Source organism: Hemibagrus wyckioides, linkage group LG06 (genome assembly GCF_019097595.1).
Source record: "Hemibagrus wyckioides isolate EC202008001 linkage group LG06, SWU_Hwy_1.0, whole genome shotgun sequence".
NCBI classification, from domain to species: domain Eukaryota; kingdom Metazoa; phylum Chordata; class Actinopteri; order Siluriformes; family Bagridae; genus Hemibagrus; species Hemibagrus wyckioides.
In genome coordinates, this window is record NC_080715.1 from 22,156,846 (window position 1) to 22,171,272 (window position 14,427).

A 14,427-nucleotide genomic window follows, 5' to 3' on the forward strand; every position below is an offset into this window, starting at 1 on the left:
CTGACACTACCCTCTGCTTAAATTACTGCTTATCTCAGACTATGGTTAATTCAGTAAAGAGAAAATAGACGTCCATGGAAGAGTGAGACAGACACATCTGAATTTGCGTGGAGTGTGTCCTTTCTGCAAATTCATCAAAAATAGCGTTGGCTGAGGGTGGAGCCCTCTGGATCAAACCACTTGTTTGCTTCCTCTTTAACGTTATGGGATATTTTGTAAGTGGAAATCTGGAAAAGTTGAAGAAATAAATATGTATGCAAAACGTGAATATAGAAACAATATGTTTGTAAACCAATCAGCCATAACATTAAAACCACCTGCCTAATACAGTTTGAGTCCTGCTTGTGCTGCCAAGACAGCTCTGACCCATTAAGGGCTGGACTCCAAGTCCCCTTAAGGTATGCTCTGTTATCTGAACTTTATGAGCAGATAATTTAAGTCCTGTGAGTTGTGAGGTGGGGCCTTCATGTATTGGAATTATTTGTCGAGGATAATTTGTAGGCCAAGTGAATACATTAAATTCTTTTGTCATGTTTGTCATGAAGTGTGGCACATTATTCTGTTGAAAAAGGCCACTGCCATTAGGGAATGCTGTTGCCATGAAGGGGTGTACTTGGTCTGCAACAATATTGATGTAGGTGATACACAAAATAAAAATAACATCCACATGAATGCCAGAACCTAAGGTTTCCCAGAACTTCACACTGCCTCTGCTGACTTGCCTTCTTCTATACACATGCACAGGCACCCAGCCATCCACATGGTGTCAAAGAAAATGTAATTCCTCAGACCAGAACTACCTCCTGTTTGGAGATGCTCTGACCAAGTAATCTCGCCATCACAATAAGGCCCTTGTGAAAGTTGCTCAGATCCTTACACTTGCCCATTTTTCCAGCTTCCAACACATCAATTTCAAGAACTAACTATTCCATTGCTGTCTAATATATCCCACTTCTTGATAGATGCTACTGTAATGATAATCACTTGACCTGTCACTGGTTTTAATGGTATGGTTGATTGGTGTATGTTTGATCCTTCCTTCTTCATCTTGATCACACCATTCTAGTGAACCTGGACATCTGTAAAAGGAGCTTGCTGTTGTGTTTGGGACAGGAGGTTCCATTTTCAGCTCCAAAAAATATCCTTCTGATTATGGAAAAGTGTTAATTGATTGTTTACTAAGTTGTATGGCCTTAGTGACAGGCTGCAGGGAATAGATCCATATCGTCCACATGAAACCCGGTGGCTGGTAATAAATTAAGCTCTTGGTTGACAAGCCTTCATTTGACCATCTGTTGCTTTGATGATAAAAGGACTTCCCAGACTGTATCATCCTAAATGCCATCTTTCATCACTCCTATAACTTCTTCCAGGAAATCTTCTACCATTTGACAATTTCACAGAGACATGCTAAGACTGTGCTCATGAAATAGACCTAGACTACATATTCTTGCACCAGCAAACAGTGCATCCAAAAGATGTGCCTGTTTGCATTTTCTTTAGGGGTTCACATGATAGTACACTTGCTTCACTGGGAAAAAGAAAGGAAAGGTGATAAGGAAAGTGAGAATAAAATACACCAAATGAAGGGAGTCATAAGAGATGGAAGGGTGTAGTTCCAGAAAATCTATCAGCAGATGGCCTGGAGAGAATCCCTTACACAGTTCTCAAAAAGGACAGGGTGAGACAGAGGGTCAGGTGGGGAGAGATAGAATGGCAGAGATAAACGGTTTTGGTGATGTACAGGAGACGACAGTGAGAGTTCAATTATATGTAGAGTTGAAAGGGTTAAATGTAAAAAAAAGGAGTTATATAAAATATGTGAGGCCCTTTTGGCATTTCACTTCTGTGAAATACTTTTATATTCCATTCACTAGAGAAATCCAACACTACATCCTTGCTATGCATTACACATGTGTATATATCTAACACTGTTCTTAAACAATCAGCACTGAACATACCTCTTATCTGACATGCTATAAATGACCTCCAAAAAAATTAAAGACAAGAGGTAACAGGCTACTAAGTAGCTCCTGAAGTAAAGTAAACTTTTAAGGTAAAGGTTTCTTTAAATGATCATAGAAAACATTTTAATATAACATAACATGGATTCTCATTGCATTAAAAATAATATGGATGATATTCCATACACATTTGCCAGATGTGTTTATTTTCCAGCTGGAAAGTATGCATTTGCTTAAAATCCAAAAGTTTCTAACTGTAAATATAGATGCAACAGATTCCAGAGGACATTCCCCTTGATTTCTATAAACATATTCCATAAACAAGAACTTTCTGTCCTTTCTGTTCTTCAGCCCATCACCCTCACTTGCCAGTAGTTATTTATTACTGCAGGCTTCAGGACTCATATTTCATAAAATGCTTACAGTAAGAGTACTTCAGTCAATTTACATGCTTCACCCATTGCAATATTGAATTGGACCTACTTAGCTGCTATAAAGCACTACTCAGGTGGTAAAATGAGTGATTACACCTAAGTGAGTGCAAACAGGAACATAATCAGCAACTGTCCATAAATTCACAGTGTAGAATAAACTGTGTGTAAAGATGTAGTTTATAAGATGTGAATGTATATTAAAGAACAACTACTAGAATGGATGCCCAAACCAGATTACAATGAAAGGCCTTAAAAGGACACAGGATTGAAGAGGGTGTGTGTGTGTGCAAGTGGGCTTTATCTGTGGTAATACTGAACTGTATATTTATAGCTCATCTAGATAAAGAGTGCCTGTTCATGCTCCACCACCTCAATTAGCCACCCCATAGGTGGGGTAATTCAATCAGGATCGCCTAGAGCACTGTACCACAGACACCCTGCTCAGTCCAGTCAGACTCAGCACACTGCTCAGAAAGGCTGCTCAGTCACTAAGGTAAGGTCTACACCTCGCACAGGGGTAGTTTGCTAACCCTAAGCTTAACACACTATACTTAACTGGACTGAGATGTTCTAGAGAGAGAAATAACTCAAATACCAAAGAAATCTGTAAAAGAATAATCATATTTCTTCGACTTTTCCTAACCCAATACTAACTCTGCCAATAGAGGATCTCTATTACAGTCCATTTTCCAAAACAGAAAAAAAGAAACTTGCTAACATGAAATAGATATCAGTATCCAAAAGGAGAAATTGGTTGAATTATGAACAGACAGACCAGCAGAACATTCTGGAAAGGTCTTCTTCCTATCCTGATCGTAAGTCTCATATTACCTTCACTACTTTCCTCTCCTTTCCATCTGTGTAATCAAAACATATGGAAGGAAAATACAGCAGAAATTTGCACACATATAGAGCAAAGGATCCCACTGACATGCGTCATGTGTCATGTAAAACTTATGCAGGGAAGCATCTGGCTGGATGAAGCACCTTTTTCCTGCCTTCTTTTGGAATGATGTAAGATTTCATAAAAGAGTAAAGCCATTAAAAGCCAGATGATTTACTGAATGTTATTGCTTATCCTTTTTAAGTCAAACTCTTTTTCTTCTTCTCTCTCTCTCTCTCTCTCTCTCTCTCTCGACTTCATTCTTTCATGAGATCGAATTGCATCTGGAATGTGCTACAGTAAACCTCCTTTTTGTATTTGTTTGAGAAGGTCATGAAACCAGGATGAGGGTAAACTGTGTAAAACAATGACAGAATGGGTGTTCTCAACTATGGTGCTGTAACATCTGCACTGAAAAGGAAGAAAGATTTTATAGGAAATTTGGTCATGGAAATAAGTCACATTGAATTATTACGTATGTGGTATAGGCAGGGTGGGAATGAAGGTTACATTTCTAAATTTCTAGCAGATTTTCTGACTTGTTCAGCTTATGGGAAACCCTTAAATTTTCTTTGAAGATTCTATAACAAATTTCCCAATCAAAATAGCATCTTGCAATAATAAAGTGGGCTTAATAAAGTTTGAGAGTGGGCTACTATACTGTTAACAAGCTGTCACTATGTAATACTCTACAATATAGAAACAAAGCCCCTATAGGCACTCACATTCTTCTCTCATTTTTCTAAATATATGGCTAGACATGAGGAGTGGATTATTAGGCTGTGATCATTGAGTCTGTCTCTCATGGGAGAGTTGTCCACCTGTCTTGCTGAATGTCTCAGAAAGCTTCCAGCATCCACTGCAGGGCTCTGAATTTGTGTAACAGGGGTCTGTGACCATGGCCACAAAGTTACTAAACATAGCCAGAGATAGTGAAAGGCTGGGAGATTAAGGGAACACATGCTGCCAAAGATGAACTGACAAAAAGGTCTTGGGTTCAGTATGCTAGTGCCAATCACTAGGTGACCAAATGTTGTATATTAATAGAAATATTTATATCACTTATATTATAACTCATGTTTCAGAAAACAGATGTATCATCCCTGATTGTATCATGCCATTTTGGGGAGGACAAAGGACATATTTTATTGGATTGGTTTGAGGATTTTTGTCAAATACAACTGACTTCATCGTCAGACAACTCAAAAGAAATATGCATAGAGAATCATGAAAGAGAAGCAGAAAAAAAGAGAGGAAAGCAGCCAGGATAGATATAGACCAAAGAGGAATTAAGTAACAAGATATCCTTTAATACCTGGAGGAAGATGGACCATGTCAAAGGGACAGAGTTAAAAATGGTATCCTGGACTGTTGTTCTGTATGATTAAAACAAAGTTTTTTCATCCATAATGTGTCAATTGTAACAAATATAGGGACTTTATTGTATTTGAGCAGCAGTGACTCCCATGGCTATAACATGATGTCTGATAACCAGCTGGATGACAGCAATTATTAGAAATTATTACAGTGTTTGGGCACTCAGGGCAAAATAATTCAACTTCTAATGTAAACCAGCATCATATTACAGCTCAGGATCAAAGACATAACTCTACTTCAACAACTGTATAAGATTACAAATCAGTGCAAAATGACACTTGTGTTCTGGTTAATGTTTTATTTATGGAACTAAAGAAAATGTCACGTTATCTAGCCAGATGAAATAAAAAAAACACATGCTGGAAAGGATATAAAGGCAAAACAGGCTGGAAGATAACACTGGAATCTCAGCTAATGTGTTGTGTGTTGTGTTTATCCAAAATTTCACTATTTAGGAAGGTAGATGGGGAGAAAGAAAATGAGACACAATGACATGAATGTTCCTCTAATAAAACAAAGGCAACAGACCAATAGAAAAACAATGATGTCATTTCTCTGGAAGAAGACTGATTGTTTGAAGTGCAGGAAAAAAAGTACAAATACCAACAGAGTGGAGTGAGAAACTGAAAAAAAAAGTGAGAGGAGGAGCAGTGAGAGAAATTGTAGATGAGAAAAGAAAACTGAAAGAGGGAGTTTAAGTAAGAGGGCATACTTCTCCCACTTTTGTGAATTTGCTGCCTTATATGGTCAAACTGTGGAAGGGGATTTGGTAGAGAAATGCAGCTCGGGCAGCACACAGCTTCAGTCAGTCTCATGCAGTGAGAGAGCACTGAGAGGACAGAGGAGCAGGGTGGATGTGTGTCATAGACTGGACACACACTTACACAGCAGGAGAGTGAGGACAGCTGGCAGTGTGTAAGATGCGTTATGGCGTCACAGGGCTCATGGCAGGGATAAGCAGAGGAGCTTAACGCAGCCTGGAACGAGGGAGCTGCAGATGTGAGTACCCGCTATTCCAGTGTGCCAACATTCTCCATCACTCACTTTATCACTATTACTGCCTGCCAGAAACGGTGGCATTCACTTTGGAAAGGTTTTTCAACACGACTTAAGATCTATTTTAGTGCTCTAGGACCATTTTGAAATGGAAGTTTAACAGTTAAACAAGTTTTCCTATTATATGATCTATGTAAAAAAGTTATGGCAGATAGAAATGACAAAAATGACATAACCCTTGATCATATTGGGTATTAAGAGTCCACTTGCCTACACGCATACTTTATTGTGTTCATTTACAGCTGTAGCTGGGGTTATGGAGTAGTAAATTCTTAGGAGGAATGTCATCGCTGCACTCAACCTGTTATGCCACTACGGTTCATTTTTTTGTGGGATACAAGAATTCAGTTTACTCACAAGCTGACACTTAGATAGGACTGGTGGCCAGACCGGTAAAACTTCCATGCATATGTAAATATCTGATCTCATGTCTGTGACAATGTGATGCTGAAATGGACAGGAGGCAGAACATGTTTTTCTATGGTCACAGCTTCTGTCTCTCATTTTCTATCTGCCTGAAGGAGGAACGATGACGGAGCGTTATGACTGTCACTACTGTAAGGAGTCCCTGTTTGGGAAAAAGTATGTCCTACGGGAGGAGAACCCATACTGTGTAAAGTGCTATGAAAGCCTGTACTCCAACACCTGTGAGGAGTGCAAGAAGCCTATCGGTTGCAACAGCAGGGTAAATCAATACCTAAATGCATGCACTTTAATTAGAGATATAATGAACTTACAGCTGTGCATTGCTGTAGATTTTACTCTTAAGTGTTCTTAGCTTGGTCTGTACAGAACTGTCTGTGAGACATAGATTTACTCGTTTGTATAGCTCTGGCAACATAGAAGCTTTTTTTCTACTAACCTGCACAGAAACATTCAACAGCCATGAGAAAAAAGGGCACAAATACGCAAAATGTACAGATAATTACACACACACAGTTTTACTTCAAACTCGAGTAATAGAAGAATATACTATTTGTGTCTCTCATGAGACAGCAAATAACAGATTACACACACAGGCAAATTAGATTGTTCTAAATTACATTATCTCTTTGTAAAAATTACAAACACAGCGCATTCAGTGAACCTATTACTGACCGCATCAGTATCACGTAGGGAACGCTACATTCAGTTTAACCCTACAAACTCTCCTGTAACTGAATGTCCACAGGACCTGTCATACAAGGACCGCCACTGGCATGAGGACTGTTTCCACTGCTTCCAGTGTAAGCGCTCACTGGTGGACAAACCGTTCTCCACCAAGGATGAGCAGCTGCTGTGTACGGAGTGCTACTCCAATGAGTACTCCTCCAAGTGCCACGAGTGCAACAAGACCATCATGCCTGGTGAGAGAACTCAATGTACTCACACAGCCTAATGTATATAGCTTTACTTTCATTTAACAAATACTTTTCTCTTTCAGAAAATACAGACACTGCAAAAGCACACACTCACATTACGTTCCCTATTACAGTCTGATAAATGACCGTTTTCCAGACTGGGCAAACAGCCTAGCTCTTTGGGAGTATAAAACCGTTCCTCTGTAGAAATAAATATATCACTTTAAAACAACACATTACATTCTCCTCTTGCTCCTGGAAATATTTTAGCTCACAAATTAACTTAAGATGGATAATATACCCAGCAGATAAGGAACAAGAGTAACAGTGAGTAATGTGAACTATTAAGTACACTGTTGGGGTATGGGTGGGATCATTCTAGCACAGTTGTGTCCAATCTTATCCGCAAAGGGCCAGCGTGGGTGCAGGGTTTCATTCCAACCAAAAAGGACTCACACCTGATTCCACATATTTATTCAGTTGATTTTGGCTTTCAATAGGCTAAGGTGTGGCTTCTGCTTGGTTGGAATGAAAACCCGCACTAACACCGGCTCTTTCTGGATAAGACTGGACACCACATGATGAGTCTTGGCTTGTCCGTTTTAGTGGAATCCTTTTTTAAAAATCTCTTTTCGGAACTTTTCTGCCTAATAGTGTAGACACTGTTAACGAAAGAGCTTGAGAATAATCAGAAATACAACAAAGCTGGCATTAATTAGACTGCTTGATGAAGTTCCTTTTAGTAAACCACTAAGAGAAATCACTCCAAATCAGATCGTAGTACTTAGGAAATATCTAAAAACCATGCACCCCCTCCCCCAATAACAAACCAATAAATAAATAAATAAATAAATAAATAAATAAAAACAAACACACACCAGCAATGCAGATTTGTCCTTCGTGTGTATAACCACTTGCACTGGACAATGGGGGTTGCTCTAGTGTCTTCACAGTCGGTCTTCTCCAACAAAATAACACATACTGCATTTAAAAACTGCTGATTTGTAGCATTGGTAATGAATCATATCAACACTAGGGTTGCATTTGAGTATATCAATATTTCTAAAAACACATCTTATACCTGTATCTATCTTGTTTGCAGGCTCCAGGAAGATGGAGCATAAGGGCAACAGCTGGCATGAGACTTGCTTCACCTGTAAGCGCTGCCAGCAGCCCATTGGAACCAAGAGCTTCATCCCTAAGGACAACAACAACTATTGCGTGCCATGCTATGAGAAGCAGTTTGCTATGCAGTGTGTGCACTGCAAGAAGGTAGTCTGGTTTTAAAAGTGCTTATGTCTTAATACACCTACTTGAAAAGCGTGCCAAATTAAAGGAAAAAAAACAATGTGGTTTATTTATGATACAGGGGCATATTGTTAATATGGTTTAGAGTCAACTTGAAGGGAAAGGTCCCTGCAAATCATTACAAAGTTATACAGATTGATCATCTCTAGCCTACACTGGAAATGAACAAGGAAAGAAGGTTGAATGGTTTGATGAGGATAAAAAGAAGGATATCACATGAAATTGTCTTCACAATCACCAGATCAGTTCTCAACCCAATCCAAGCTATAGCAGATTTTTGAGATTTGTTCCAAAAACATCATCAAAACACTAATTCTTATGGAGGAATGGTGTTCCAGAGACTTCATAGGAGCGGTTCTGGCACGGGCCTGATATTAGCATGCTTCATGGTCGAGTTTCATTTAAATTTGTCACTCATCTGTCCATGGGATAATACACATCCAAAGCTGTGAATTCTGGGAATACCTCCAAACAGCAGTGATGACAGAGTGTGTTGCACTCCAAAGTCTAAAATAAGCATTTTGATATTCAATCTTGCAAAAGCTGAAAATAGGGTGGGAGCCTACTGAGATCCTCAGGAATGCATACTGAAACGGGTGTTCACGATTTCTCCCTAGCCCATCACCACCAGCGGTGTGACCTACCACGACCAGCCATGGCACAAGGACTGCTTCCTGTGCACCGGCTGTAAGCAGCAGCTTTCTGGCCAGCGCTTCACCTCTCGTGATGACTTTGCCTACTGCCTCAACTGCTTCTGTAACCTGTATGCCAAGAAGTGCGCCTCCTGCACTTCCCCGATCAGTGGTATGCATGCATCTGCTTTCTGCAACCAGAAAGGAATGACAAATCATTTAGATATGTAATTCCATTACGTTTCATATCTATGAGGACACTGACCAAAAAATGTCTGGTTTAACAAAATGGCATGTTTGCATTTTGACTGTGTTTTAGGGCTTGGAGGGAGCAAGTATATCTCTTTCGAGGAGCGCCAGTGGCACAACGACTGTTTCAACTGCAAGAAGTGCTCGGTGTCTCTCGTGGGCCGAGGCTTCCTGACCGAGAGGGATGACATCCTGTGCCCGGAGTGTGGCAAAGACATCTAAGAAAATTTCACACAAAACCTAAAGCATAGCAGCATAAGGAATTCCTGATACACTTATATACACCTTTATCATAGCCACGGATTTTAGTACCACTGATTATAAAAGTGTATTATTTTAGAACAGAGAAAAATATTATTTTCAATTTTATCATCAATAACAGCTTCAGCACTCTATGTGAGAATGCAATAAATGTCACGGATAGATTTTGCCTAGATGTTTATTTCCTTTATGGCATATGAGCAATAGGGGCTACAAAAAAATTAAAACGACAAAAAAAATATTAGCTTTGAACCTTTAAAACTAGATGATTATGATGAATATTAACACACTAACCAGTTTAACATGAACTATGATAGTGAGCCTTTATGAATGGTTCCTCTTTTCACGATCGTCTAATACAGTGCAATAAATAAAAGAATAAAAAGCGAAGTAAGATTCTACCTGGAATTATATCTGTGAAGATTTCTCAATAATGCTTGTATGTATTAAACAATGTATGTATCAAGAAAATAAAATGTATTAAAACCTGTTTCTGAACTGATATCGTGAAGTTTTAGATGCATCCTGAAGGGTTGTAAAATTAAAATGATGTGATGAACAGATCTGATGATATTTATTCAAGTAAAAAGGACATTTTTACAGTGTTTAAAAGAGAAAGCCATCCTTGTTGTCTTTTAGACCTGCATTTACAACACCGGTCTAAAGGTGCTCATGAGGAAAGTCTATTAACAATCTGTTGGCACGTCTATGAGGATCTCATGAGCAGGTGGGACAGTGGAACAGTGCACGTCCATATTCAGATGCACAAGCTCATTTTCCCTGTTATGGCCTCTCCTGGTACAGGACACATGGCCGAGCGAGACACACCCATTAGAAGTCCCTGAAGGCACTTCTTTCTGTTAGCACTTCTGATAGGAGGACAGATATCATGGCCATGTGACATGTTGAATCTTCTTTTTCACTTCAGGTGACTTGAGTTCCTGTGTTAAGACAAAAAGTCATTTATCATCACACAAAAATGCAACTAATGCATTCAAAGAGAATTAACTATGTATACACACACACACACTATAACACATTTTTACTCTTATCTTGCTTCTGCAATATATACTGTTACTGAATACTCTGTGAAAAAGCAAAACCTCTATATATCACCATCTGATATGCCTCCACACATCTCTGTAAACTGATGAAAACCGTCCAGCTAATTCTCTCTACCTAAAATACAGTGCAGAAGACAAATCCTCTGATCACTCCTGATGAGTGCATTGAAAGAAAAGGAAGGTTAGGTCTGAAGATCGGATTTGTTCTGTTCATGCCTCATCATCTCCTACCTCACCTTCATTCCCCTACCATCTACAAATTGAAATTCAGTGTGTCTTCAGGGTTCCAGTTTTGGTCCGTCTATGCTCAGTCTATGCTCACTGTAGTCTCAGATTTCTGTTCTTGAATGACAGGAGTGGAATACGATGTGGTCGTCTGCTGTTAGAGCTCATACCGCAGTTTTTTATGTGTTGCATGTTCTGATGCTTTTCTGCTCATCATGGTTGTAAAGAGTGCTTATTTTAGCAAATTATAGCCTTCCTGTATCAGCATTAGCAGTTTCTTTAATACTCAAACCATCCTATCTGACAGCAACTCCCATGCTGCTATCAAAAGTCAATTTCAGTGCGTAAACAGTAACTGAACATTCAGCCTCATGATTAGCTGACTGGTTAAGTGTCTGAATGAGCAGCTGCACCGCTGTTGCTAATAAATTGGTCAGCGAGTACGTGTCTATGTTGTGATTATTTTTAGTTATCCATAAATAACCTAGGAGAATGCAAGCGGAACCGATTTATAAAGTGTTATAATGAGCGTTGTAACTAAAAGACATCAGTTAACGTTCTGAATGTACTCACAGGGCTTTTAGGCACTCCTGAGCTGGATGCTCCTCGCTTTAGCTTTGTGCTCATGCAGTTGGACTGTACTGGAGATGCTGAGGAGCTAATTAGACTGCCATTTCCTGTAGGACTCCTGGCACTTCCTGCTGAAGCCCGGGAGGAAGATGAGTTTGGGGAGGACCCTGGAAGTTTACGTATAGGGTTATTGAGACTGATGCTGGAAGGTGGGGACTTTAAGCGATCTGTAACTGGTACATCTTCAGCTCTCTTTAGTTTAATGCTGCCGGTGTTGGTGGAACTGCCATCGAACACTATCAAGGGACGCTTCCTGCCACTATCAGTGCTTGAGCTGCAACATAAGAATTTTTCAAAATGTGTTAAAGAAATACAGGAAAGGATTACGTAATGCTACACGAGTATAAATTATGAGAGAAGAAAGAAATAAACTTTCTGGGTTCTGTCACCTGTGTGCAGTGGTCGAGCTCTGGCGTGGATTTGTCTTCTCCACTCGTTTCCCCCACCTGTTATTGGGAAGTTCTCGCTGTGGGAGTGGGATGACATGCTGGATATATAGCTCTGTAAGGTGGTCAGGGTCTTCACTCTCATCTGTCTTTATCTTTTTCTGGAAAAGTTGCAGAAGAAAGTAACTCACTTAACTGAATGTCTGAAAGTATTTGTATACTAAACATGTAATGTATTAAAAAAACCTTTCAAAACAAATTTAGCAATCTGCAATCACGATTACATTATAATGGTAATGATGTACCAATCTAATGCAGAATGTCAGTACCAACTAATACTAGCCTGAAATGCTGAATTAGTATTAGGTCAGATTTCGCCCATTTTATCAAATCGATATCTGGTAATATTTTGCAGCACGAATGTTGTTTATGTTGGCTGACACACAGACAGCATTAAGGCATGCCTCTGGAGTCTTGCAAAACAAAATCTAGCCGAGAATTTGATTTGTTACTAAGAGGACATCAGTACACTGGCATCACCATCTTAAAGACAACAGGAGAATAAAACTAGGATTGATGACTATATCTCTAATAGTGACAAGTAACTAATAAAATACAAATTAGCATGAGCCACAGAAAAATAATCAATGTTGGTTCAGTGTGAGGCCATTAAAACCACAAAGTTGATTCTTATCCAATAACAGTACGTCCAAAAGTATTTCCCGGCCTTAAATCCCAGTTATTTACCAGTTAATACAACTTTTCAATAATTCAATAACGTAATTACTTATTATAAAAACAAGCCTCTCTACTGAGAATGCAGCTTGTTACAGTTTTACATTAGAATGTGATAAAGTACTTAGACACTAGGGAATCCTTTCTAAAATATTAAATAAACGTCTCCTCAGGAAAAGCTTAAATTCAGTGAATATTAATGTGAAACATTTTGAATGTATTTAATATATGCAGACAGTCCAGATTACAAATCCCTTTATAAGGCGTTACTACAACAATAAATAAAAACAATAAATGCTACCTTCAAGTTCTACTGGAAAGATCATAATTACGAGTTACACACACACACACACACGAGATTGTGGTGGCATGTGTGTAATTACAACTCTGGAACTCAGATTTCTCCATGAACCTCTACTGTCCGAGTTGAAATGTTGTCAAAAACAAAAAGGTCACTGTGACATCTACAGTAAAGGGTGTGATGAAGTTGTAGGCTACTTTATTCGTGTTAATAGATAGTATTTTTTAATCACAAAAGAAGTTCTCTCAAGCACTCCATTTATTATTATTATTATTATTATTATTATTATTATTACACGGCTCGAATCGTAATTAACAAATCTGAACTAGTACACGGTCATTTCCGACGAGCACTTGAACGCAGCATTTGAGCAAGCGAATTATTATAGAGTGAGTTCTAAAAATCTGATTGGCTAAGCCGCGTTCGAAGTCGTTGTAAAATGTTCACACCTGTGACCGCATCACATTAAATGAGTTCTGTATTAATGCGCTCCGTTTAAACTAATAGAACTGGTGTCACACTACAGCTTTAACATTGTGTAATAGACCCGCTTGGCGGAAGAACACTGAACAGCGTATAATTCGAATATTATTAACAATAAAACTTAAGATATTTGACTGAACATTGTTTATGCGATGTTTTATAGGTGCAATAATCCACTCGTAAGACGTGTGTTCCAGTGGCTTCATCACGGGTAAAAGGTTATAACGCTTCACACTCCGTTCCACACACGCGTGTTAAACCTCTCTGATGAAGAAGGAAACACTCGTTACTCGATCGCCGCTGGAGAATGTGTCGCTTTTAATAGATAATGCGAGAGAGGTTAGCATTTGGCTAATCGACAGCTAGGTTAGTGATCTGCTGAAAAGGTGTACACTGTTATCTAACCTCGTGTAAGACGAGTTTGAGAAAATCCCGAGACAGAAGTTCGGGGTGAAGCAACAAGTCTGTTCCTGAAACATCTCCATCAGAATTTCTCATTCTCACGTCTCCTCTTTTGCTGCAGGAAGCCATTTCCACTTCCGGAAAAAACACGGAAGTGTCGCCTTTTTTTTTCATTACTATTACCCGAGTATTAGAAATGCGCCTCCCACTGGCCTGGTGGAAAACTCTTTACAGGACCAAGATTCAGTGTCTGTGGTGATTAAATGTGTATTGAATTTTTATTCCTAAATACCTTCTAAATAAAACGTGATAATAAAAATAATAGTATATTATACCCATGAAATGTTTAGACTTTACACCGATCAGGCATAACATTATGACCACTTTCATTAACATCCTAATTTCCTCTCTTGTCCACAACTGGTTTGCGTTGGATTAGATGTACCTGATTTTGTCCCAATCTGAAATATATACACGGATCAGGCATAACTTTATGACCACCTGCCTAATATTGTGCTGGTCCCCCTTTTGCTGCCAAAACAGCCCTGACCCGTCATGCACTGTGTATTCTGACACCTTTCTATCAGAACCAGCATTAACTTATTTAGCAGTTTGATCAGCAGTAGCTCGTCTGTTAGATCGGATCACACGGGTCAGCCTTCACTCCCCACGTGCATCAATGAGCCTTGGCCGCCCA

The 14,427-nt window shown here is 39.1% G+C and overlaps 2 protein-coding genes across 3 annotated transcripts; one reads left to right on the forward strand and one right to left on the reverse strand.

Annotated features, from left to right (window-relative positions):
- Positions 1 to 2,742: 2,742 nt before the first annotated feature.
- fhl2a (four and a half LIM domains 2a) lies at positions 2,743 to 9,994 on the forward strand. Of its 2 annotated transcripts, none has more exons than XM_058392897.1 (6): positions 2,743 to 2,891; positions 6,236 to 6,399; positions 6,886 to 7,060; positions 8,157 to 8,326; positions 8,980 to 9,166; positions 9,314 to 9,994. In XM_058392897.1, the coding sequence occupies exons 2-6, from the start codon at positions 6,244 to 6,246 to the stop codon at positions 9,463 to 9,465; spliced, it is 840 nt and encodes a 279-aa protein (XP_058248880.1). In that variant the 5' UTR covers positions 2,743 to 2,891; positions 6,236 to 6,243; the 3' UTR covers positions 9,466 to 9,994. The 2 variants fall into 2 exon arrangements, with proteins under 2 accessions (XP_058248880.1, XP_058248879.1); XM_058392896.1 differs by lacking the exon at positions 2,743 to 2,891 and adding an exon at positions 5,350 to 5,657.
- Positions 9,995 to 10,061: 67 nt separating this feature from the next.
- Positions 10,062 to 13,892, reverse strand: lg06h2orf49 (linkage group 06 C2orf49 homolog). Its single transcript, XM_058392899.1, has 4 exons — positions 13,734 to 13,892; positions 11,813 to 11,970; positions 11,367 to 11,697; positions 10,062 to 10,445 (listed from the first exon to the last, which is right to left on the reverse strand). The coding sequence occupies exons 1-4, from the start codon at positions 13,857 to 13,859 to the stop codon at positions 10,392 to 10,394; spliced, it is 669 nt and encodes a 222-aa protein (XP_058248882.1). The 5' UTR covers positions 13,860 to 13,892; the 3' UTR covers positions 10,062 to 10,391.
- Between the last annotated feature and the right edge of the window lie 535 nt (positions 13,893 to 14,427).